Raw genomic sequence first — 25,384 nt, forward strand, 5'->3', positions numbered from 1 at the left:
AAGCACTTTGTCAGGTTTGTCTTAAGACTATCCTTATACCTTTTCAGTTGACCGCCAGCATTACCTTTACCATTCGTTAGCTACTTTGGTTGTCTACTGTCGTCCAACGTAGTTGTTCATGAATAATGGTAGCCTCGATGCTCTTACAGTTGGTGTCAGCGAGAATACTGGCATTTGCTGTCTTGTCTTCCCAGCGAACTCTGAGGATGGAAAGTAGACTTCGTTGGTGAAAGTTTTGAAGTACCTTAAGGCGCTTTGTATGTAACCCATGTCTCGCTGCCATATAGCAAGGTGAAGAGGACCACTACTTGATATACGTGCAACTTTGTAGATAATTTCAGCTCCCTACAGCTGAAGATACGGGTGCGGAGTCTGCCAAAGACTTGAAATGCACATCTGATCAGATGTTGAATCTCTTCTTTGATGTGCGCGGTAGCAGACTGGTGGGAGCCGAGATACTGAAAGTGGGTAACATTAGAGAGGGTAGTACCATTGAGCTGGATAGACTGTGGAGGTGTGGCTGAACCAGGGGCATAGGTGTTGTACATAGGTGTTCAGGATTCCTTGAAGGTCGCATTGAGTGTGAGCGCCGAGGGTTAGGTTGCCTGCATCCTGAAGTTCAGTAATGGAAGCTGCTGACACTTTTGTTCCTGAACGGAGTACTTCCGTCTTGTGTGCTAAATAGGCCCATATTTAATGCCCAGTGCCTGTTGTGTGAGAAATGGGCCCAAATTTCAGACGCAATACCTCTCGTGTGTTAAATAGGCTCGTGTTAAACACACCGGGTGAAGCCCAAGACCTGTTGTTTGCCCATAAATAGAAAAGAAAGTTGCGAACAATGAAAAACAACAAGCTCCCCGATTTAATACAATTAGACCTTGACGTACAGGGTCTCACCAGCGACACCCCAAACAACGGCCCCATCACTATCTGGATGACAAGCCAGGTCAATTGGTGTTTAAGAAAGAACCAGTAGACAGTGCTGGCACCTACCCAGATGACACCTGTCCAGAGCACACCCAACCTTCAGAGCTCGTGTTCAAATTTGTTGACCGTTAAGACTGTCAGCCTTGTTCTTCACGTTGGGTTCGCTCTGGCTGCTTTATCTTGTAGTTGTACATGGATATTATTATTCTTGTACACTGCGCTTCTTCCCTATCCTATCCTTTTGTCTAGAGTCCCTGCTGTTTGGTAACGAAGTGAACCCTGCTGGCAGAGCCACAAGAGGGACCCACAGAGGGCTGCTGAGTCGAAAAAGTAAGGGTGGCAACATTTTCTTTTAGGGATTCGGCAGTGCTTCATAACCTGTCACTATTAAGTGTTAGGACTTTGCTCGACCCCCACCAGGGGATTGTCTGTTCACCCTACCCCTAGACCTGAATTTACTCGCCCACTAAGTGGACAGAAGGAGAGGCATCCATGGGGTTTAGCTGACGTGGACAGATTAGGTAGGATTTTGATATATGTAACTGACCGTGGCCAAGTGAGAGTGCAGACCTCCCGACCCAAAGACCCAAAGGTTTCGGATGAAGCTAAAAAGACTATTAAGTGATCTAAGGGTGAGAATTAATAGACTCAAGCATCTGAGAGATGGTTGCATCATCCTCACAGAGACAGATGAATATGCTGAAAAGCAACTTAATAATGGAAGCCCATCGAAATCGAGGATGGCCGGCCCAAGGGCCTCCTAGGCGTGAATTTGTTAAGGTGTAGAAGCTGTCGCCAACACAACAACCACACCCCAAGTTACGAGCTGCATGACCCAGTGTCAAGGAATAGTCCGAGAAGACCGGACAACTCACCAACTGCACTGGCTAACCATTACCTCGGAATACGATCCGCAAATCGATTAACATCCAAGTTCCAAATTACTGCTGGATAGACAGAGGCAAATGGCGTAAAGAAACTTGCCCATAGTTTCACCCTACCCGAGGAACGAACTCGGGTTCGCTCGCTTGCGAGGCGAGGATGCTGACCATTACAGTACACCACAGGTCGCCACGATAAGCTACTTAAGTCTAGTGCCATGGACAAAATGAAAACCAACGGATACGAGGTCATTCTCTCACGGGAATACGGCGCCAAGCTCATCCTTGTATGTAAGAAGTTAGACAACGATGTAGTGGAAAATAACGCGGAAGAAATAAGAGATGAAATAGAAAGACAAAACAATGTCAAGGTTGTAGAGGTTTATCCTATGTATGCCCATAATATAATCAAGGTTCGCTTTGCATACACAAAGGGAGGCAAAATGAATGAAGGAGAAGGGACTCTATGCATATGGCACTTCCATCTCAACCCACCAAATAGAATATGAAAAGTATACGTCCATCCAACAATGTGTGAAGTGCTATAAATACAATGACCACATGACCAAGAACTGCCCCATGCAAGATATGCTCTGAGTATTCATCTGATCAACACTTCTACAAAGACTGCCGTAGCAACATCAATAAGTGTGTCGTCTGAGAGGGTGCCCACAGGACCTTCTCTGCCATTTGCCTGGTCAGGAAACAAGTAACTTAAGAAACTGACCGAAATAACCAAGCAAAAAGAAACCAGGGAAATTTCTAACACCATAAAAAGGACCACTCAGTCGACGTTCTTGGCTTATAGCCAAACCCTAAAAGGTGCCCTGAAAGAAACTCAAGCAGACTCACAAAAACTCAACAATGTCAGCGAGACCATGGAAGTCCTGCAATCGAAGATACAAACTTTCAAGTACTCAATAAAGCAGGCAGTTACTGAGTCACTGGGCGCCATGAGGGGCGCAGTGGCGGAGAACATCAGGAGCGTCTCCTCTTCACAGTTGGACGAGTCCAAAGCCACCGCTATATATTTTTCTTACCTGCATGCCCATCACATAAACAAGGTTCTTCCCGGTTCATTCTAGAAACACCTCAATGAGACACTAACCAGGAACAACATTGCACCTGTTGAAATAAGCGACAAAGTCCCTTCAAAAGAAATCCTGAAAACAGTAACCCAATCAACGAACTCACGACGACCTCAACCCACGCCAGAAATAGACCATGACCTCCCTGAATTAGGCCAAAGTCAGTATAACCGTAGCCCCGACGTGGCCAGTCAATCCCCCCGAGATCACAGCTCCTCCAGCAACACCATAAATCTCCGTGCCCCCAAGACATATACTTATAACGTTTGTTTCTTAGGTAACAGTAGTATAATACAGTAATGGGGAAAACATTATATCTCTACCTTTACCAACTGTGTATCTGTTGAGGTGACTGTTAGTGTGTATAACAGTTACTTGTGAAACTGTCATATGTGTAATAACCTTCCTGGATTGTCACCACTTGTAACTCACTTGAGAAGCATGTTACCTTATATTTTAGTCATACTAAAATATAGATCGAAGTTTATTGGATCTTCTGTAGTGAAATCCAATGTGTTCCTTTTCTGTGTTTATTATAAAAGGTTTCTACGTACACTTTTAAAAAGGAGTATCACCGTAACTTAATACCTGTAGCTATGAGTGTTAAATGAGGACGGAGGCTATGTTAAACAGCTCTTCTAAAATACGTCCTGTTGGGGTAAGGGGTTGAGTGAGAGTGCCTGTAATACCCGTCGAGGGAGAACGGAAATACATCCGACGTCCTCCCTCGAGGGAAGACTGAACCATCCACGATGGCTCTCAATAACGTCTTCCTCTAGTCAAGGATATCAAACTACTCCCGCAAGAGGTGGCCAGAGAGCCAGCTACTTAATGTCTTAGCTCAGCACTAAGAGACGCGATTTCCCGTGGGCATACCTTATCACATGCTCTGAACATGCTACCTCATAGCTAGCGGGAAGTTACTGAGGGTGATAGAGTATATAAGTCTAATGTAATTAACCCATTTATATAAGTACTTCTGCCTATAAGACAGGGGCTATTACATACTCCCAGCGACGACAATGACCATCGGACTGCAACCTCAGTTAATGGTTGCGACCAGATGGTGGCGACTTACCCACACAGGAACAAGACCCTCGAGCTGCAGCGTCAATAGATGACTTCGACACGCAGGCCCAGGACCTGAACATCATCCTGTACACGGGTGACGAGAAGTTCGAGGGCCCGCCATTAACTGAGACGCAGATGTTCGAAGGTTCTGCAAAGAAGTTCCGGCCCCCTAGATATGACAGAAGCCGAGAAAACACTTCAAGCGACGCCCCAAGCTACAGTCTCCGAAATGGCAGTCGTTAGCAGGATGAAAATTGTCCAACATAATGTCCTACACTGGTCCCTTAATAGACGTAACGAACTGTCTAACTTATACCATCAATTAGACCCAGACATTATTCTGTTAAACAGTACGGGCATAAAGGACGAAAGTAAGCAGAAATTTTGTGGCTACGCTATATACCAGAGGAACATGACGGGTGAGCTGAACGATGGTGTCGCTGTGGCCATCAGGACACGGCTGAGTCACAGTGTTGCCAGACTTCGAGGATTCAGTTCTAGAAGTGCGGTTGGAGACAACAAGGAGACCTGTTATCTTATGCACAATGTACCTACCTCTAAGACGTCCTTACTTACCCGAACAAGACCTCAACAAGTTGCTGCGCCACAGAAAACCAACATACATCATAGGGGACTTAAATGCGCGCCACGCCATACTCGGACACGATAATGAGAACAACGTCGGTGTGGCGCTGTATGACAACATCAGAAGGGGAAAACTGCAACACCTCAGGCCAATTTCCCGACACTGATCAGACGTGCCAGTGCCACAACACCCGACATAATCCTCTCTAACAACGAGGCCGTCCTGAACGGGCACGTTACCTCCAGACTCATCAGTACCAGCGACCACCTGCCAGTCGTCGTGACGCTCTCATCCAATCCCATTATGATCCCTGCCAACATCAGGTCAAACCTCAAACGGGCAGACTGGGACTCCTTCAAGGAGTCTCTCAGTCTCAAGCAGGGGAGGAACGTGGAAGAGGCCAGCCTCAATGACATCGACGATGCAGTCGACCAATGGTACACGGATATGAAGACGGAGATGGACAACAACATCCCGTCCACCACCCACAGGTCCATTCCCCACCCTCACACTAGTCACCTGCTGAGGCTGTTCAGTGTACAGTACGATCACGTGAGACAGCTAGCCAGTATCCGCGGGTGGACGCAAGAGACCGGTACCGAGAGCTACAGACGGACATCCAGCGCGAGAGCAAACGTCGACATGAACAAAAGTGGGCCGCCTTGGTGTGGGAGGCAGCCAACAATTACCGCGATTCTGCTGCCTTCTGGAAAGGTATCAAGTGACTGTTGGATTCCACCTCTAACACGGTCCCTTACCTGGTCGACCAAAACAACGTGAAAATATTCGAGGAAGAAAACCAAAACCAATTACATCGGCGATATTTACGGAAATCTTTACCATTAGTGAACAGGAGAACGAGGGCTTCGACAGGGAGTTTGAGGAGGACATTTTAGGTCCTGCAGATTTTTCAGCCATCATAAAAGGTTTTAAAAACAAGCCACCTGGGCAAAGCCATATTAACAAGAAAAGCCTGTCCCAACTCCCCGAAAACATGGTAGAGAGGCTTGGTTATATGTGCAATGCCTGCCTCGCCTCTGGATGCTTCCCTAAGATGTTCAAAATCGCCCTTATCTGCCTCATACCAAAAGCAGGAATGCGTCCAAACAAATTCGAAAATTTTGACCAATATAGCTACTTGAGGTACCAGCTAAAATCCTCGAAAAGGTAGTAAGCGAGTGGTTGCGGATGTGTCTAGAGGACGAAAACGTGCATAATCCCCGCCATTTCGGCTTCCGTCAGTACCGAGGCACATTCACCGTCATAGCACAGGCATATGTACAGATCGCTAATGCTAAGACTGGCCGCCTGCAGTGGAACGTAGTGCTGATAGACGTCAGCAAGGCGTTTGACAAAGTTTGGCACTCGGGGCTGCAGTATAAGATCATACATCTGGGACTACCCGAAAACCTCATGACGGATCGCAGAGCCAAAATCAAGATCCAAGAACATTGTGGAGAGGAATTCTCACTCTTGAGCGGCGTACCTCATGGTTCTTGTCTCTCACCAACCCTTTACACCCTCTACACGGCTGACCTGCCACCCCCAATCGTAGACAGCGAGTACGTCATGTATGCCAACGATGTAACACAAATCCTCACCTGCCCAGGAAGGTCCACAGCAAGGATGGCGCGACTCACTGCTCGGGCAATGGAGGATATCTTGGGGTATGAAGTCGCCGCCGCCAAATAAAAACTTTTAAACTGACGCCTGAGAAGATATAGGTACACCTGTGCAAGGCGCTGGTGAGGCCTGTGTTGGAGTACCCACACTTACCACTCGTCACGCTTGGGAAGACAAAACTAAAACAATTACTGTACAGAGCTTCCAAAACAAGTGTCTGAGGTCAACCAGTGGCTCAGCGCCACCCTACCAGGAGACACTTGAAACCATCCACCTGAGAAATAGGATGGAGGCACACAACTTCAAGTTCCATCGCCTAGGAAAGAAGGTTTGGGACAAGCTCCTGGACGACCTTCACAGCCCAGTAACACCTACGCGGGAATGTGTCGACGGAGAGCGACCCTACGCCTGGTGGCCACGGAGTCTGTCCGCAATACAACCACGTCCTATCTATGTTCCAGCTCTTTCAGCTTCCTGGATTTGTGTCCGTGTCCGAGGGTAGTCCTGCTGTCTCTGTCAGTATTTTAAGGGATACTTGTGTTTCACTCAGTATTCTGTTGAAAAGTGCTCTTCCATCTATGGAAGAGGCTTATACTGGTGTCACGAGTGTCCGTCATAAGTTTCTGTTCTGGGAATGAAATACATTGGTTCGCATGTTGTGTGGCTGGCTTGAGCGTTTCGCTCATTACTCGCACACACTGACTGGGCCATCGTTTATATATTAAATTTGTTTTATTAGATTAACTCTTTGTGGATTTATTAATACAACAGCTGTCTCTCATGTGATATTGATTGTAATATGTTTGTATATAGGTTAGATAGTGGAACTGATGTCAGTAGGGTAATTTAGATAAAGTTTACGTTTTGGCGAATCCGGATATGATACGTCAGTAGTTGGCGGTAGAGGTGACATCGGTGGCCTGCTGGTACACTGTAGTCAGTTTAGGCACAGCTGTCTAGGTTGAGTATACCCTCTCTCTGGTGTTTTGGGAGTTGGCATTTGACTATTGAGATTTGTTATTGCATAATATTGTTTTTGTATGATCTTTTTTTGACCTCTCAATCCTTACTCAGCCACTTCCAAACATCATATTATTATTGTTATTTATTTTATTTTGTGTACATATGTGGTGGTGGGAATAAGTTATTAAATGTTCATATAATTATTGACTTGTTCAGGTTTTGATCTGTTAACTTGACCGTTGTTGGGGAACTTAGGTCTAATCATATACTGATATATTTGAAAGACTTCAGTGATTTGTGTTTATGTAGCAATCTACCCTAGGATCGTAACACTGGCCAGCATGTTCTGTTGCGGGCGTTAGTGGAACCACTTGCGTTCCTCTGTGTAAAGTGTAGGGGCTCAGGTTTTGTGCAAGTGGAGGGTGTAACTTTCCTCTTGGGAAATGATATAGCTGATAGCCTTGTTGTTCTGGACCCTGCTGTAGACCTTGTGATTAAGTGTGTTAGGTTATTCCCTTCTTGTGCTGTAACCAGTAGTCAAGTTAAAATGGTGACGTATGGGATAGATGTGAGTGATAAGGGTGATGTTTTGCCTGATTATCATTTAAATGGACTGTTTGATGTTAGGCCAGAGGAATTAGATGCAGGTTTAGTGAATCAATCGGTTAGTGATTTGTCAGGAGATGTAAAGACAGATTCTAACGATGGTGTAAATGTTGATTTCAGTAACCTTCCAGTCACAAGAGAGATGTGGATTCCTGCTCAAGAGTCTGACCAGTCGTTGGTCCATTATTTGCTAGGGCCGTATCAGACTGAAATGTGCATACGCATCAGTGTAGGTGTTCAGGATCTCCTGTAGGTCTCGTTAAATGTGAGGACATGGGTGAGGTAGTCTGCATACTGAAGTTCAGTAATGGAAGCGGCCGACACCTTTGATCCTGCCTGGAGTCGTCTTATGTGGAAAAGAACCTTCATCCAGCACCGGATGTCCACCCCGCCAGCTAAACTGGCACTGGCATGTGTAAGGAAGGAAGTCAAGAAAATGGAAAAAAGAGTTAGTGACAGTACACATCCTTGTTTTACCCCCCGTTTGGATGGGGAAGAACTCGGACTGCGTGCCAATATGCAGGACACTGACGTTCATGCCATCGTGGAGTTACATCACAATGGCAATGAATTTTGGTGGACAGCCAAAACAGTTGAAATCTGCCAAAGTGCTTCCCTGTTGACCGAGTCGAAGGCCTTAGTTAGGTCGATGAAGGCCATGTACAGTTCACGACGATGTTTTCTGCACTTTTCCTGAGTACATTGATTTCAAGGTTATTTTCATCACACCAGTCTTGGTGTATTCTTTCGATTTGGCTAAGGGTCTCTCTGCAGGTTTTTGTCATGACAGTGTCGAGAACACACACACACACACACACACACACACACACACACACACACACACACACACACCCTTGACCACCGTAGAGTCGAGACCTATTCAGGCGCTGCTCCTGTTGAGCAGCTGCCTCCCTTGGCCAATGTTCGGCCCACTTCCCAAGTCCCTCTCCCCGACCCATCCTCACCACCAGGATATCAACACAATCAAAAGTGACAATTTCGTTTCGGAAAGACGTGGGACCAGTGTTGAACATTGATGAACAGTGTTTAATGCCAGTGAATTCAGCACTAGACAGTACCAGTGAGAGCCATTACCCACCAGTGGGATAGGCACCCCTGGGAACTGACCGCCTTCTTCTGACCAGGAGGTGCTAATCAGTCCACCATGGGAACAACAGAGGGCTGGCCAGTTATGCACCTGACTACGAGAAAACACAACACCACCCAGCAGGGCGAGGTACTATGAAACCACCCAGTGTCCCCATGACCATCTGAGGTCCTTCATATCAACACCCGAGGACGAGTTACTGCACCACGTGAACACCACACCACCCGGTGTCTCCATGACCACGTGAGGTCCTTCGTATCAACACCCGAGGACGTGTTACTGCACCAGGTGAACACCACACCACCCAGAGGGGGCAGTTCAAAAGATATCGACGTCTTTAAACTGCTAGGAGAACATATGAGCACGGGGATGGAGGAGACTGCAGTGGGAGCGGGTAAACAAAGTGAAAGATTACAGGGAAATAGTGTTAGGAATGATGACAAAACTAAATTAGACAGGGAGTTTAAAACTAAACGTGGTAAGGGGAGGACTCAGAACACGACTAACTTAAATGTATACTATGCGAACAGAAGAAGTATGAGAAACAAAATGGATGATATTAGGGCCTTGGTATGTACTGAAAAAATCGATATAATAGCATTCGCTGAAACATGGATCAACCTAGACACACGTGAGTTACCGGTCGAATACCAAATTGCGGGTTACAAACTGTTCCATACCGATAGGCAGACCAGGAAAGGAGGCGGAGTAGCAATCTATGTTAGGGATAATCTGAAGGGTGAAATAAATAAGGAAATAAAAACTGAGCGGAATACAGAAACAATTTGGATAGAATTAATCGATGGTAGGGAAAAATTAATCACAGGAGTAATATATTGACCTCCCAATCTTGATAGAGTCAATGAGCGATTTATCTGGGATGAAATGAGCAGGGCTTCCATCACAACAAAGTCTGTATAGTAGGCGACTTTAACCTTGGCCAAATAGATTAGACTATCCTTACAGGTAACTCAGAATCAGAAGATTTTCTCGAGACGATCCAGGACTGTTTTCTAAGTCAACATATAACCGAACCCACCCGGGGTAATAATATAGTCGATTTAGTTCTGTCAAACAGAGAAAACCTCATTAGCAATGTCGAGGTAGGGAACGAACTTGAAAACAGCGATCACAAAGAAATTAGATTCCAGTTAGATTTTCAGGGCAGACGTAAGGAAAATTCCACTAAAGTACCAGATTTTAGAAGGCAAACTTTGACAGTTTAAAGAGGCAGCTGAGAGAGGGGGTGTCGCGCCTGGCCGTGAACCTGACAGATGACACCGACCTGATAACGAGATCTGAGATTGCCGAGTTCCACGACAATTTAAATAGTGAGTTACTTAATGCACAAAGGCAGAACATACCGGGATTATTATAGGGAATATTATAGGGTATTGGCGAGTAGGGTTAAAACCGAGATAAGGAAAGCCAAGAGGAATAATGAGGTAAGGATAGCAAGGGAGGCGAAGACAAACCCCAAAGGATTCTACCAAATGTATCAAACTAAAACACGAGAAAAGATTAGACCAATACGGTCAGACACTGGCGAGCTCACTCATAACGGCAGAGAAATGAGCAATAATTTGAATAAATATTTTTCAACAGTTTTCACCACCGAAAATTTAAACATGATACCCGGGGCACCGACTTTACTCAGAGATAGTGAAGAAAACAAATTAAGCGAGATAGTAGTGACTAGTAACGATGTTAGTAAGCAAATAGACAAACTAAAGCCTAATAAGTCACCAGGTCCCGATGAGATATTTGCCAGAGTATTAAAGGAATGTAAGGAAGAGCTTAGTATGCTCTTAGCAAAGTTGTTTAACATGTCCTTAAAAACAGGTGTAGTACCAGAATCCTGGAGGATATCGAATGTAATACCGATTTTCAAGAAGGGGGATAGATCACTATCCTCTAACTACTGCCCAATCAGTCTAACAACAATAGTAGGCAAATTACTGGAAGCAATCATTTCAAACTCTATTCGAAATCACCTGCAGAAGCACAGATTGATCAATGATTCCCAGCATGGCTTCACAAGTGGACGTTCATGTCTAACTAATCCATTAACATTCTTTTCATCAGTTTTCGAATCGGTGGACGAGGGGCACAATTATGATGTGGTATATCTCGACTTTAGCAAAGCCTTCGACAGAGTCCCCCACGAAAGACTAATTAGAAAGGTAGAAGCACATGGCATCAAATGTAATATCCTTAAATGGATTAGGGCGTGGTTACAGGACAGGAAACAGCGAGTGAGCATTAATTGCACTAAGTCCCATTGGAGCAATATCACAAGTGGAGTTCCACAAGGCTCAGTACTTGGACCATTATTATTTATTATATACATAAACGACATAGATATCGGCATAGACAGCAACATAAGCAAATTTGTTGATGACACTAAAATAGGACGTGTTATCAAATCTGACGAGGACTCCACAAAACTACAGGAAGATCTAAACAAATTTTTTGAATGGTCTGAAAAATGGCAGATGAAATTCAACGTGGACAAATGTAAAGTACTCAGTATAGGAGATGTAAACAGGGAAACCAGACATCAGATGAACAATGATGCCATAGAGAAATCCGACTGCGAGAGATTTAGGAGTAATGATAAGTAGGAACCTTAAGCCAAGTAAACAATGTGTTTTTGCTCGTAACAAGGCTAATAAAGTACTTGGGTTCATACAAAGGAGTGTTAGTTACAAGACTAGCGAGGTCATCCTAAAACTGTATCTTGCTCTTGTGAGACCACACCTGGATTACGCCAGTTCAGTTCTGGTCACCGTATTACAGAATGGATATAGAATCCTTGGAAAGAATTCAGAGGAGAATGACAAGACTAATCCCGGGCATTAGGAACCTTGAGTATAGAGACAGGTTAAAGCATTTTTATTTGCACTCCCTCGAGAGACGTAGAGCGAGGGGCGACCTGATAGACGTGTATAAGTGGAAGGCAGGGCTAAACAAAGGGGACATTACAAAGGTACTCAAACTATCCAACCAGGAGCGAACTTGTAACAATGGCTTTAAATTAGACAAATTTAGATTTAGGCGTGAAATAGGTAAACACTGGTTTGGAAACAGAGTAGTGGATGAATGGAACAAGTTACCAAATATCATCATTAACTCGAATACGCTGAATAGCTTCAAACATAGGTTGGGTGCTTATATGAGCAATAGGGGTTGGGTGTAAACGGGACTGCCCAGTATGGGCCAATAGGCCCACTGCAGTTTCCTCCATTCTTATGTTCTTATGTTCTTATGACCATGTGAGGTCCTTCATATCAACACCCGAGGACGAGTTACTGCACCACGTGAACACCACACCACCCAGTGTCTCCATGACCACGTGAGGTCTTTCATATCAACACCCGAGGACGAGTTACTGCACCACGTGAACACCACACCACCCAGTGTCTCTAGGACCACGTGAGGTCCTTCATATCAACTCCTGAGGACGAGTTAATGCACCAGGTGAGCACCACACCACCCAGTGTCTCCATGACCGCGTGAGGTCCTTCATATCAACACCTGAGGACGAGTTAATGCACCAGGTGAGCACCACACCACCCAGTGTCTCCATGACCACGTGCAGTCCTTCATATCAACACCCGAGGACGAGTTACTACACCAGGTGAATACCACAGTAACTGGTATCTCCATGACCACGTTAGGTCCTTCATATCAACATCCGAGGACGAGTTACTATACCACGAGAACACCACACCACCTCGTGTTTCCATGACCAGCCCAGGCCCGGGCCATCAACTGTAAACTATAATAATTTGTATGTTCAATCATTGTTCCTTCTCCTTTCAGTAATGAAAGCTGTTGTTCTACGACCCACCCACCCCATGTCTTTGTATGTAACAAGTCATTTTTGTCCATTGTATATTTTCAACCTTCGGGCTGCCGACTTTTTCAATAAACCGTTAATTATTATTATTTATTATTATTACACACACACACACACACACACACACACACACATGCACGCACGCACGCAAGCGCACGAACTCTCTCTCTCTCTCTCTCTCTCTCTCTCTTTGGCGTTGAAGTTCTTACCTTCAATAGTCCTGACCTCCACGTTGGCACCAGCAGTGAGCAGTGCCTTCATTACAAGGTCATGACCCAAATTTATCGCCCAGTGTAAAGGCCTGAGGGAGACCTTCCGAGAACCGTCAACCGGGACTCCTGCTGCTACAAGGTGAGGTACCAGGTGGGCGTGGTCTCTCAGGGTCGCTTGGGTCAACAGGCAGTGTGGCTCATTGATAGTTTTACTCCAGGCACTGATGTTGGGGTCAGCACCAAGAGCGAAGGTGACCAACACCATCACCACGTCACCATGATAAACTGCCCTCACAAGAATCTGCAAGACCATGACATAGCATAACATGAGAATGTAAGAGAGTATAGTGAGAGTGGAGTGGGAGGAAAGAGAAGAGAGTGGGAATATAACACCTCCACCATAGGTTGCACCATCACCACCATTAATGTCCTCATCCCCCACTACCGTCACTACCATCTGCTAATATCACTATTAATATCCTCTACCACCATCAAAAACGCCATCACTACAGAGAACATCCAAAATTTCCATCTTAACTCGTATCCACCTTTACGACAACCACCAACAATCATCTCTACGACAGTAATCATGCATAGAAAAATGAAAAACCCTGTCCAACACCACCATTCAACCATTAACTTGTTGTATCTCCGCCACCACCAATATGCTGACACTATTATGAGCATCACCTTGCAAAGGCAACACTGTCTATCTATACCAACTAATACCCTTTATACCCACCATCACCCTCCATACCCATCACCACTCTCCATACCCACCATCACGCTTCATACCCCCCACCACCCGCCATACACACTATCACAATACATACCCACCACCAACACCCTCCATTCCCACCACCGCCGTCCATACCCACCACTGCTCTCCATCCCCACCACCGCCGTCCATACCCACTACTGCCCTCAATCCCCACCACCACCGTCTATACCCACTACTGCCCTCAAACCCCAATACTGCCCTCCATACCCACCACTGCCCTCCATACTTACCACCACCCTCCATACCCACTACCACCCTCCATACCCATCACCACACTCTATATTCACCACCACCACCCTCCATACCCATCACCATCCTCCATACTCAACACCACGCTCCATACTCAACACCACGCTCCATACCCACCACCACCCTGGACTGTCACATGTCCAGTTGATGACTACTCACGGCTCATAGGAAAGTTACCGTGGGTGATGAAATTATATAAACCTAATGTATGTAACCCACATTTATATAAGTATTACTGTCTGTTAGACAGGGGCTAATACATTGGTCGGCCACCACCCTCTGAGTTCGATGAGAATTAAACTAACCACGTAGTATAACTTAATAATACCTATGGATGCCTATTCATGTTATAAAAGATATAATGTGTTGTAGCTAAACTGAGGAATTTACAACCAGGATTTGAGAGTCTGAATTCCTACCTTTAAATGCCTTATATGTCAGGCCTGTAATAGTTACAATTGAAACTTTTGAAGAGACATGTCTTTAATATCAAAACCTACATAAAATTGATCAAATGAGACTGAAAGTTGGTACAACAAAACTGGGAATCAAAAAAACCTAAGGAAAAATATCTTCAAATGAATGGGGTTTGTGTTTCATTGAGATAAGTAAATAATGTTAAATTGTCAGAAACTAATTTGAGTTAACTGGGAGCAATGTTAACATTTAAAGAATAAAAATATCAGATCTAAAGTTAAAATCAAATTAAAGGCATAAAAAAACAGATGATAGGTTGACCAGGTATGACAGCACTAATGGTGAGTTCACAATAGCCTGAAGCCATATAATAAAATAATAACCTTGAACTACGAAGTGCTTACCACCATCCTGGTATAGTAAAATGGTAATGGGTTGGTTAAGAAAAAAACCCACACGTTATGAAGATGTGCATATTCCTTCTGCAGCAAGAATAAACGTGAATGCGTAGGCTGGACACACATACAGATAAAGATATGACGAGTAACCCTTTGACGTCACCTTAGGAATAGCATTTGCTAAAACAAATGAAAAGTGATCAGGCACTACTGATGTTCAGTTTGTTTATATAATCCGTCAGCTGGTAAGTCAAAGTCCTTGACTATGTAACTGTAAGGGCGGAAACGATCCTCCGGCTAGTTACCGTTGCTAACTCGCTCGTTTGCTGGTGCAGACGACACTTGGGGTGGTTGGACGGAGGTGAGAACGGCAGCGACTATCACCGCCGCCGGCAGATTCAACCCAGCCGCCATACCGTCAGTATCTAGCTACCCTGCTGTCCGTCAAATTCTGGCTGTGATCTCATCATAGGTCCTGGACTCGTGGGCTGTGTTCCCAGACCTTCACCTATCAACTGCCAACTCTCTGGTCATCTACCACTACCGCATACCACGACCATCAGTTCATCACATTCCGTCGGTGCCCCGGTGTTCTCCTGCCTTTTCAAGACGTTGCTGAGTGTGGAGCGAAGTGGACGCTTCCCTGCCCTGAGTGTGCATCACCGCGTTCCAGAACCTTCCCCCAGGGCCACTGCCGTAGGAAATATTTGTTCATTGTTTGATTCCATTAATTGCTGACTCCCCTTTATTGTTCGATTCTATCAATTGTTGACTCCATTTAATTGTTTGATTCAATTAATTGCCGACTCCCATTATTTGTTTGATTCCTTTAATTGTTGCTTCCATTAATTGTTTGACTCCCGTAATTATTTGATGATTGTTGAGTGGTGTCAGAGTTTTGTTATATTTTTATAGTAAAGAGATGCCAATCTCGAACGGTTGTTTGTTATTCCTCGGAAAACCATGGTCCTTGACTTTCCTTTTATTAAGATCCTGATTAGCCTGGTAAGGGATTTCTATCCTTAAGTCCTAGGCCTTTACAAGTGGCGACCTTGCCAGGATTGTCTCTGACCTTTGGTTTCTGAGGTTTAACATTCGTTCCGGTGTTGTTGTAAGTCGCCGTGAGCGCGCCACCTTGCTGTCTGTGGCCCGGAAGCAAGTGTTGTTCAGTGGTTATCCCTTCCTTCTGTGTGCTAATTTTGTTGCTCTCCCTTGTAGTTGGGAAGTTAATTAGTGTTGGTTGGGGTGCACTGTGGATGCTGTCATAGCATTTATGTTGTTGTTTCACCTGGTGCGGTTACGTTACCCTGAGGTGATTCAGCTGGGCTGGGTGCGGAACGAGGTTCCCTCCAGTCGGATCAAATCATTTACTGGTCTGATTGAGCCACTAGGTGAGTTACCTTTGGCTATTTGCGGGGTAAGTTGTTTGTTTTTCTCCTTTGTTCTTGGCCTTTTGGATCATTATGTCTACTTTTGAGGTGTGGAAAGATCAAGCGGTGGCCCTGGGTCTGACAGGTAATGACATTGGTCAGTATGTGGTCACCCAACAGAATGCCGAGAGAGGAACGTCAGAAAGAGAGAGAGGAACGCCAGAGAGAAAGAGAGTTGGAGGAACGTGAGAAAGAAAGAGAGTTCGAATTAGCTAAGTTGCAGGCAGAAAAGGACCTAGAACTGGCTAGGATTAATGCTTCAAGTAGACCAGCCTCCTCTGGCCATATACACGACAATGTGGTAAAACCCAGCTTGCCTGTGTACCGTGAAGGAGAAGACATCGCCTCCTACCTTGTTAGGTTTGAGCGGGTAGCTGAGCTGCTTGGTGTAGCCCCAGATAGCTATGCTGTAAGGTTGGGTAGCCTACTGAGTGGTAAGCCGGTAGAAATTTACACGTCCCTGTCTGCCGACATCACCCGAGATTACTTCTTGTTGAAGCAAGCTCTCTTGCGAGGATTTTGCAAGACTTCTGACGGTTATCGTGCTGATTTTCGCAGAACGAAGATTAGAGTGGGAGAAACGTACCAGCAGTTTTCGATTCACCTGGGTCGTTTGTTTCAACAATGGCTGGAGACATCAGGGGTTGAAGAAACCTTTGAGTCTCTCTCTAACTTCATGATATTAGATCAGTTTTTGTCTTCTCTACCTCCAGACTTGAGAATTTTCATCAAAGAACACCAGCCAGCGACGCTTGGAGAAGCTGTGCATCTTGCCGACAACTGGGCGTCTGCTCGCAACGCCTACCCCAAGTCTTCCCCTCCTGTAGTGAAGATTGCGAAGCCTCCATCCTCCGAGGAACCATCCCCAGGAGTACACAAGAGTAGTTCACCAGCCGTGCGGTGTCACAGCTGCGGAGAAGGGCACATTCATTCTCGCTGTCCCAGGAATCCCCTCGCCTTCAAGACTGCTGACACTCATCAACCCAGCAACAAGGTCGGATTCTGCTTGGAGGACAGGAGCTGCCCCCGTTATTGTGTCAGTGGAACAATCAATGGGTCTAGGGCATCTACTTTCATCAGGGACACTGGTTGCTCGTGCATTATTGTCTCTGAAGAAGCCCTGCCTGACGCTGACATCTCCAGCTGCCCGAAGGTTAGTGTCGCCGATTATTTAGGTCGTGTTGACCAGTTCCCTGTTGTTAGGTGCTACCTGCGTTGCCCCTATTTCACTGGTTGGTCTAATGTGGTAAGAGCTCCCATTAAATGTGCAAGTGCCCTCATTGGTAATGTTCCCGGTGTTCGTGACCCTAACGACCCGGAAACGTTAAAACTCTCCTCGCCACCAGTCTCCTCACCACCAGCACCAGTCCTCACGCCACCTGCTGATGACGACTCGCCACCTGCCGAGGTCGCCTCGCCACCCTCTCACGCCGCCACGCCTGCCGCCAAGGTCCAAGCTGTAGGGCCACGGACGGCGAAGGTGAAACGACCGCATCCCCTGATTCTGCCGAATTTGTTGCCACTGACTGTGACGCCCAAGGAGTTCGCCAAGCTTCAAGACTCGTGTGCCACTCTGAAGCGGGTAAGAGAGAAGGTGACTTCCGGGGAGGAGGATCAGGTGAGAGATGGGTCGGTTTATAAGTTTGTTTCTATTAATGGGGTGTTACACAGGTCTTGTGTTTCATCCAAGCGACCAGCTAAAGTAGGTCGGTTTTTACTTGTTGTCCCTGATGTTTGTCGTAGTAACATTCTCTCTGTAGCTCACAAGAGCTCTCTTGTAAGTCACTGTTCTCGTAGGAAAACTTATAGGAAGGTTGCTGATCAGTTTTACTGGCCAGGTATGGGAGCGGATATTAGAGCTTTTTGTAGGAGTTGTGATCAGTGCCCACGTATGTCCGCCAAGGGTAGAGTCCGTCCTGTTCCACTTGAACCCTTACCCGTCGTTGCAGAACCATCTTCTCGGGTAGCCATAGATTTTGTTGGACGATTCTCACCCCCTTCCTCTAAGAAGCCTAAATTACATCAAGCTAATTTGTTAAAGCAATATAATTGCAGGACCCACATTGCTCGTGTCCTTGACGACGTCCCCAAGCTGGAGTTAGTCGAGGCACTACCCTGCAAGAGTTCCTGTGAAGTTCGGACGCCAGAGTCTGTTGATCTCGGTTGCCAGTTGCTGCCAACACCTGACGAGATAGAAGAATCCTCCACGACAGGAAATAGGCCCAAACTTAAACTTGGACTGAAGTGGACCCCACGTGCAGTTCCTTGATACTGCCTTACGTTTTGGACATCAAGTTACCACCTATTCTTTTCTATGACCCTTCTTTATTGTGCAATGTGTATTTAAGCATTTGTTTTAAGATGATTATGCTTTGTGTACTAATCTTAAGTTTAATCTACCTTACAGTAGATTTTTGTTGGGGGAGCAGTGTAAGGGCGGAAACGATCCTCCGGCTAGTTACCGTTGCTAACTCGCTCGTTTGCTGGTGCAGACGACACTTGGGGTGGTTGGACGGAGGTGAGAACGGCAGCGACTATCACCGCCGCCGGCAGATTCAACCCAGCCGCCATACCGTCAGTATCTAGCTACCCTGCTGTCCGTCAAATTCTGGCTGTGATCTCATCATAGGTCCTGGACTCGTGGGCTGTGTTCCCAGACCTTCACCTATCAACTGCCAACTCTCTGGTCATCTACCACTACCGCATACCACGACCATCAGTTCATCACATTCCGTCGGTGCCCCGGTGTTCTCCTGCCTTTTCAAGACGTTGCTGAGTGTGGAGTGAAGTGGACGCTTCCCTGCCCTGAGTGTGCATCACCGCGTTCCAGAACCTTCCCCCAGGGCCACTGCCGTAGGAAATATTTGTTCATTGTTTGATTCCATTAATTGCTGACTCCCCTTTATTGTTCGATTCTATCAATTGTTGACTCCATTTAATTGTTTGATTCAATTAATTGCTGACTCCCATTATTTGTTTGATTCCTTTAATTGTTGCTTCCATTAATTGTTTGACTCCCGTAATTATTTGATGATTGTTGAGTGGTGTCAGAGTTTTGTGTTATATTTTTATAGTAAAGAGATGCCAATCTCGAACGGTTGTTTGTTATTCCTCGGGAAAACCATGGTCCTTGACTTTCCTTTATTAAGATCCTGATTAGCCTGGTAAGGGATTTCTATCCTCAAGTCCTAGGCCTTTACAGTAACACACTACCGGATATGACTTACCACATCTAGAAAAACGTAGAGGTAGTACAATGTCCAGGTGAACACCGAAAACTCCTAAAAGACCAGTGTCAGTAGGTCGAACTTGAAATCCTCGGTGATGTGAATATCACTGTAGATCTTGAGAGACGTTAATGAGAGTACACTTGCACACACACCATTATCTATATCTAGGGAAGAGCGCTCGTACCCATTCTCACCGGAACAGACAACACTTCTCTTTTATTCAATGCCACGATTAACGAAGCTGCACTATAAGTGCTGCTTTACGTTGTTATGGCTGTACTTATCATGCGTCTTGTTGAACAAGACGGTTGTCTTCCCCCAACGACTTATAATAGCGACAACCTCACGTCGTGGCTATCTATGATACCTCGAATCCTTACACCGTTGAAGAGTTACAAAGTTTCTGGAATTACATGAGGTAGAGTCGTGTAATATACACCACATATCACCTGTCGGTACAGTAGTAGACTTGGTCTGAACAACTGCTGAATGGGACCGAGGTTGGTGTCGACGTGGTCTTGAATTTGCTGTAGGGGTTGTGTGGTGTTTGGATATGTTACCACCTTGCTGGAGCTGACAACAATAGTCAATAACATGACTATTAGCGTTACATTGTTTGCTTAACAGTTGCTGTTTAGGTTTCGTGCTAGTATCCTCGGAATCATTTGTGATGAACTGGCGCCACAGGTGTAACCGTACCGGCCAGTGGGATCTTACTTGCGTGAGAAAATATTGTATTAAACTGGGCATAATCATCAAACTTAGCTCAACTGTATGCCGGGTCTCGTGAACATAATACAATCGTTGTAATTTCAACACAGCATACAAACTGCTCTAATGATGTGGTGCCGTCCTTGTGATCCCCATCTTCCACGATTGCAATGTTCTGCACAACATCCTCATATGAAAGTAAAAATGCAACTGTTATAACCATCGTCCACTGTGATCTCGTGAATGCGGTCATGCTGGGGCAACAGTTTAAATACAATGGAAGAGTTAGTAAACATGCTTTAGCCAGCTCTCGCCATTATTAGTTGGGTGTTAGACAACTTAAGATGTCACTGGAGGAATAGAATATGTAGGAGGTATACTCTCCTGACACACTGGGGATTGATAGGTAGAGGAAATGAACAGAGTAATCTTTTTGCTAAATGCGTAATGTCTGAACCAGATAAATGAAATAAAGCATCCATAAATGATAAATTCGATCAAATAAGATTAAATTAAAAAATAACCTTTCCCACCCATTTATAGTAAATTAATTAAATTGTAAGTAAATGAGTAAATGAAAATATAGTACTTAGATTATAATACGTCAGTAATATATCAGGTAAGGCACTTATAAACTAAAAAAACTAGCCTACCACGACGTCTGACGTGTGATGGTATGCTGTAGAATATATTTACTGTGTAAAAATCTACTGCATGTCTGTGAAATACCTAGTACGAAGGCTTGATTGAAGTGAAAAGACTTGCTTGCAGTGCAAAGACTTGCTTGAAGTGCAAAGACCTGAGTGAAGTGGAAAGACCTGAGTGAAGTGTAAAGACCTGAGTGAAGTGCCAAGACCTAAGAGAAGTGCAAAGACCTGAGTGAAGTGCAAAGACCTGAGTGAAGTTCTTGTCTTGAAGTCCTTAGAGTTCTGCGGGGTGCAGCCTCACAGCTGGTGAGAAAGATGTCACGATCACTCCTTGTTTATAAAATTGAACATCCAAGATGGCGACTTGCTATGACAGTAGAGTGACGTTTCCGATATGGCATCGTTGACGTGTCCAAGATGACATCAATGACATAGTAGTTGCCAGGGACTGGCAGATACGATGACCTAAGCGAGGTCAAAGATAGCTGTCCGATGGAAGCCGGGTGCACTGGGTCACACTGTGGGTCACACAGTGGATCACATGGTGGGTCACTGGGAGCAGCCGCCAAGAGTGTTGACCAAGTGTCGAAAGAGTGCTGAGCCAGATGTTGACCAATCAAACCACACTGAGCTGAAGTCTAGGGTAGGCTCACCGTGGGGGGGCCTGATTGCTAATTCATGCTGGGGTGCTTCTTGGTGCTGGGGTGCTTCTGCTCGCTGGGAGAGAAGGCTTGCTGAATTGTTATGCTTAGTAGTCGAAAACAGTTATGAGAACATCTTGAAGACAGAGTTACAGGGTGTAATAATACTGGTTTGTACAGTGTTGCCAAATATGAAGTGATCAATTGTATTATATCACTTAAAATACCAATAATAGAAACTTGTATGTTGAGCTGGGATATCACAAGTGTTCACCTAAAATTTACCATTTCTCAGAAAGGTAGATATAATGTGGAAAAATGGAGAATGTCAAACTTTAGCCAAAAATAGTGAGGTATTTTTCATAAAATACTGGTTTTTGTTCATAGATTCGAAGAACCGCTGCCATTTTTATGATGCAGTTTCCGGTTACCTATGGAGTCAATAATTAGATGTGAACTGGAAGCAACATTCATAAATGTTGGGTTAAGTTTTCAAACCCAAATGATCTTTTCTAAATTTATTAAGAAAATAAATTATTGCACAATAACTGGGATATCACCGTAATTAACGCTATGAGCTGTGAGCGTTAATAATGAACGAAGCTTGGGTATAACTAGCTTCTTATACCACACATCTCAGTGGTTCAGAGACGGGAGTTGAACTCGCTGTAGCCGGCTACTTAATTGATGACTCTGTGGTCAAGGTGTGAGGGTACAGTGAAATCCATGCTTAGCAAATTATCTTTTTTACACAAAAACTGATTGGGACGAAGGAATTCATTTCATGTTCTTTGCAATTAGAGAATGCCGACACGAATCACTTGGATTCTCACCATTCGAAATATTGTATGGTCGTCAAGTAAGAGGAGCCCTTAAAGTCATAAAAGAACAATAGTTTAGTTAAGTTGCAGAGATTCCTAATCAGACTGTTGGTCAATATCTTGATAATCTTAAATCCAAATTAAGTAAAATAAGACAAATTGCACTAGATATCTTAAATATATTTCAAAGTAAGATGAAGAGTATTTATGATCGAAAGGCTAAAATCAGTAAATTCAATTCTGGAGATGATGTATTACTGTATTCGCCTGTTCCAGGCTCACCCCTCAAATGTAAATACCAAGGCCCTTATAAAGTATCTCATCAATTAGATAAGTAAACTACGTTGTTCTAACTACTGACCATAGAAAGGATTCTCAACTAGACCATCTTAACTTAATGAAATTGTATCGCTGAAGGAATCCTCAGGGTGACTCGGGTGAGAGACCTGTCCTCACCAATCAGGCGTTTTCTGTTGAGGGCATAGACTTGGTTGGGGAGGATAGTCCTATTGTAGGAAACAGGAAAGATAACTCTTGTATAATAAACAACATTAAAGAATACTTGCCAAACTTGACTGTTCAAGAGCAGGCGGAATAAAATAAAAGATAACTCGGGTATATACAGGGATGGTCCTGGTAGATATCATAATGTTCGCCATGATATCGAACTCTCTATTAAATCCCATCTTGTACGACAGACTCCTTGCCGACTCTGTCCAGAAAAGAAGGCCAAGATGAAGTACGAAGTTTTCTACCTGTTGGAGCAAGATCGGGTGGTATCCAGCTCCTCCCCAAGGGCTTCTCCTTCCTTACTAGTCCCAAGAGATGGTGGTGGAACTAGACATTTCAGAAACGTGGGATGTTCACGTCGCCCGCCTTTGAGCTCTCCTACAGAGCTTGAACGAGGTAGGCATGACTATCAACCTGACGAAGTCCCAATTCGGCCAGTCCACCATCACATAGATTGGACACATCGTGGGTCAAGGACGATGTCGACCCAAAACTGCCAAACCATATCCACCACAATAATCGACCAAGACCATCGTGAATAAAAATTACACCAATATTCCCAACCAACTTTTTTTTACCACCATCAACACGACCTACCACCAACACGACCTATCGTAAATTTCCACACCCAAAACAAATTTCCATAACTACATCCAACAACCATACAGTATATTCCACCACAATCACCACCAACCATCACCACAATTAATGTCTACCACCCCCCCCTCACCATCTTTCTTATCACCGGTACGACCATTCATTATCTCTACCAGCCCGATAACCACACTTTAATTCTACAACCGAAACCCTCTACCAAAATTTGCACTACCATTACCCAAACTCGCTACCAACAACACCCCTTAACCATTCATCACCACCAACCACCATCTACATCACCAACCTTTTATTCCATCACTGTTATTTCTACCATCCCCACCATCACCACCATCACCACCATCAATAATTCACCTCCTCCACCTAGCACTATCCCTACCAGAAACACTCTCTTCCCAACCACTACCAATACCCACCATTTACCTATGGAGGGTTGAAGTATTTGCATAAAAATTAATAAAACTGTTTTGTTAATGAAAGAGTATTAAGAAGGGAGTTGGTGCTAGACCAGAACACTTAGCCAATCCAGAACTGATAGAGTAATAGTCAAGCACGAAGGCTATAAAGTAACATTATTTTCGAAATATTTTTACAATTTAAATTCAAGAAACAAAACTAATACACTTACAAACACACAAATAAATATATTCCCAGTAACTGTTTAGTATTAGTAATTGAGGAAAATATTAATAAGGAACAATAATACATGGTTGGTTTCTTACCTCTGATGCTTTCTTAGAATATTTGCCCATTGTTGTGGAATAACAATGAACACCAGAATCTGGCGAGCAGTGCGTGAATATCCTCCCACTAAATAACACACATAGCTACACTGGCTCACTGTGTCCACATTATAAGTATCCAAGTATTTCTGTTGCAGTTACCGCTCCATGGCGAGTTGCTCAGTGTGGGCACTGGTGCATGAAGCCCTATAGTAGAATTGTCAGGAAATGAAAAGATGGTCAAGACCAACGTGTCCCGTTCAGCCCCTTTTCTTTAAACACTGTAACAATTAACCATTTCGATGCGATTCCCTCACTGTATAATTTTATTCAGGCGACCGCCAGACGATTTTATTCAGCAAAGAGGAACCTCCCGCAGCCGAAGGTTAACTAGTCACCAATCGGGATGTCGTCCTCGGATTAATGCTATATTTTGTATTGTCTGGCAGCGTTGTTGTGATGCCGTTGTTGGCCCGAACAATTAGCATTGGGAGATTAGGTTACTAGGACGGTGATACGCCCTTGGGTGCATGCACAAATACCTAGTAAATGAGACACTACCCTGGCATATTAGTTGACCCACGGTTACCTAATGGTCCTGGAGACCCAACCAGAATGTGATGCGAACATGATCCCTTGACTGAGATGTCTCGCCTGCAGTCGGGAAGGGGTGCAGATTTGGTGCAGATGTTTCATTCCTAAAGGACGGAGTTTTTAAGCTTATAGAGGAGGCTGGTTTTCTCTCATATGATAAGCCAAGTTTTAGTTTTATCTACAATGTCTACATGTATCTCAGCATAGGTAATTTATGTTATTAAAGATAGTGGCAATTTTTAATAGGGAATTTTAAGTGCCCAGCGCCTTCTAGCTATAATGGATGAGGAGCCAATAAAGAATATTATTTTTTTAAACTAGTTATCACGGGTCAATAAATTTGCAGCTGAAACACTGTGTTAGTGAGATCGAGAACATCGCTTGCGCGCCAGTACCACATCGCTCGCGTGCCAGTACCTAGTACCACGACGCTCGCGCACCTAAGTCGTACCACCACGACGTTTGCGCGCCAGTAAGTCATACCACGACGCTCGCGCACCATAAGTCATACCACCACGACGTTCGCGCGCCAGTAAGTCGTACCACGACGCCCGCGCGCCAGTAAGTCGCACCACGACGTTCGCGCGCCAGTTAGTCGTACCATGACGCCCGCGTGTCAGTAAAGTCATACCACGAAGCTCACGCGCCAGTAAGTCGTACCACCACGACGTTCGCGCGCCAGTAAGTCGTA

General features: G+C 44.8%; 1 protein-coding gene across 1 annotated transcript in view; it reads right to left on the reverse strand.

Moving 5' to 3' along the window:
* The window catches only part of LOC121853859 (serine/threonine-protein phosphatase 6 regulatory ankyrin repeat subunit C-like), a 73,891-nt gene extending 48,809 nt beyond the window's left edge, over nt 1-25,082 (reverse strand). The window contains exons 1-2 of the mRNA XM_042348238.1: nt 24,100-25,082; nt 12,925-13,228 (exon numbers count right to left, since the gene is read on the reverse strand). Of these exons, the coding sequence (XP_042204172.1) occupies nt 12,925-13,228; nt 24,100-24,129 (334 nt within the window). The 5' untranslated portion in view covers nt 24,130-25,082. The remainder of the gene's footprint in view (nt 1-12,924; nt 13,229-24,099) is intronic.
* Nucleotides 25,083-25,384: the final 302 nt, after the last annotated feature.

This window comes from Homarus americanus, unplaced genomic scaffold (genome assembly GCF_018991925.1).
Source record: "Homarus americanus isolate GMGI-L3 unplaced genomic scaffold, GMGI_Hamer_2.0 scaffold18703, whole genome shotgun sequence".
Classification (NCBI taxonomy): Eukaryota; Metazoa; Arthropoda; class Malacostraca; order Decapoda; family Nephropidae; genus Homarus; species Homarus americanus.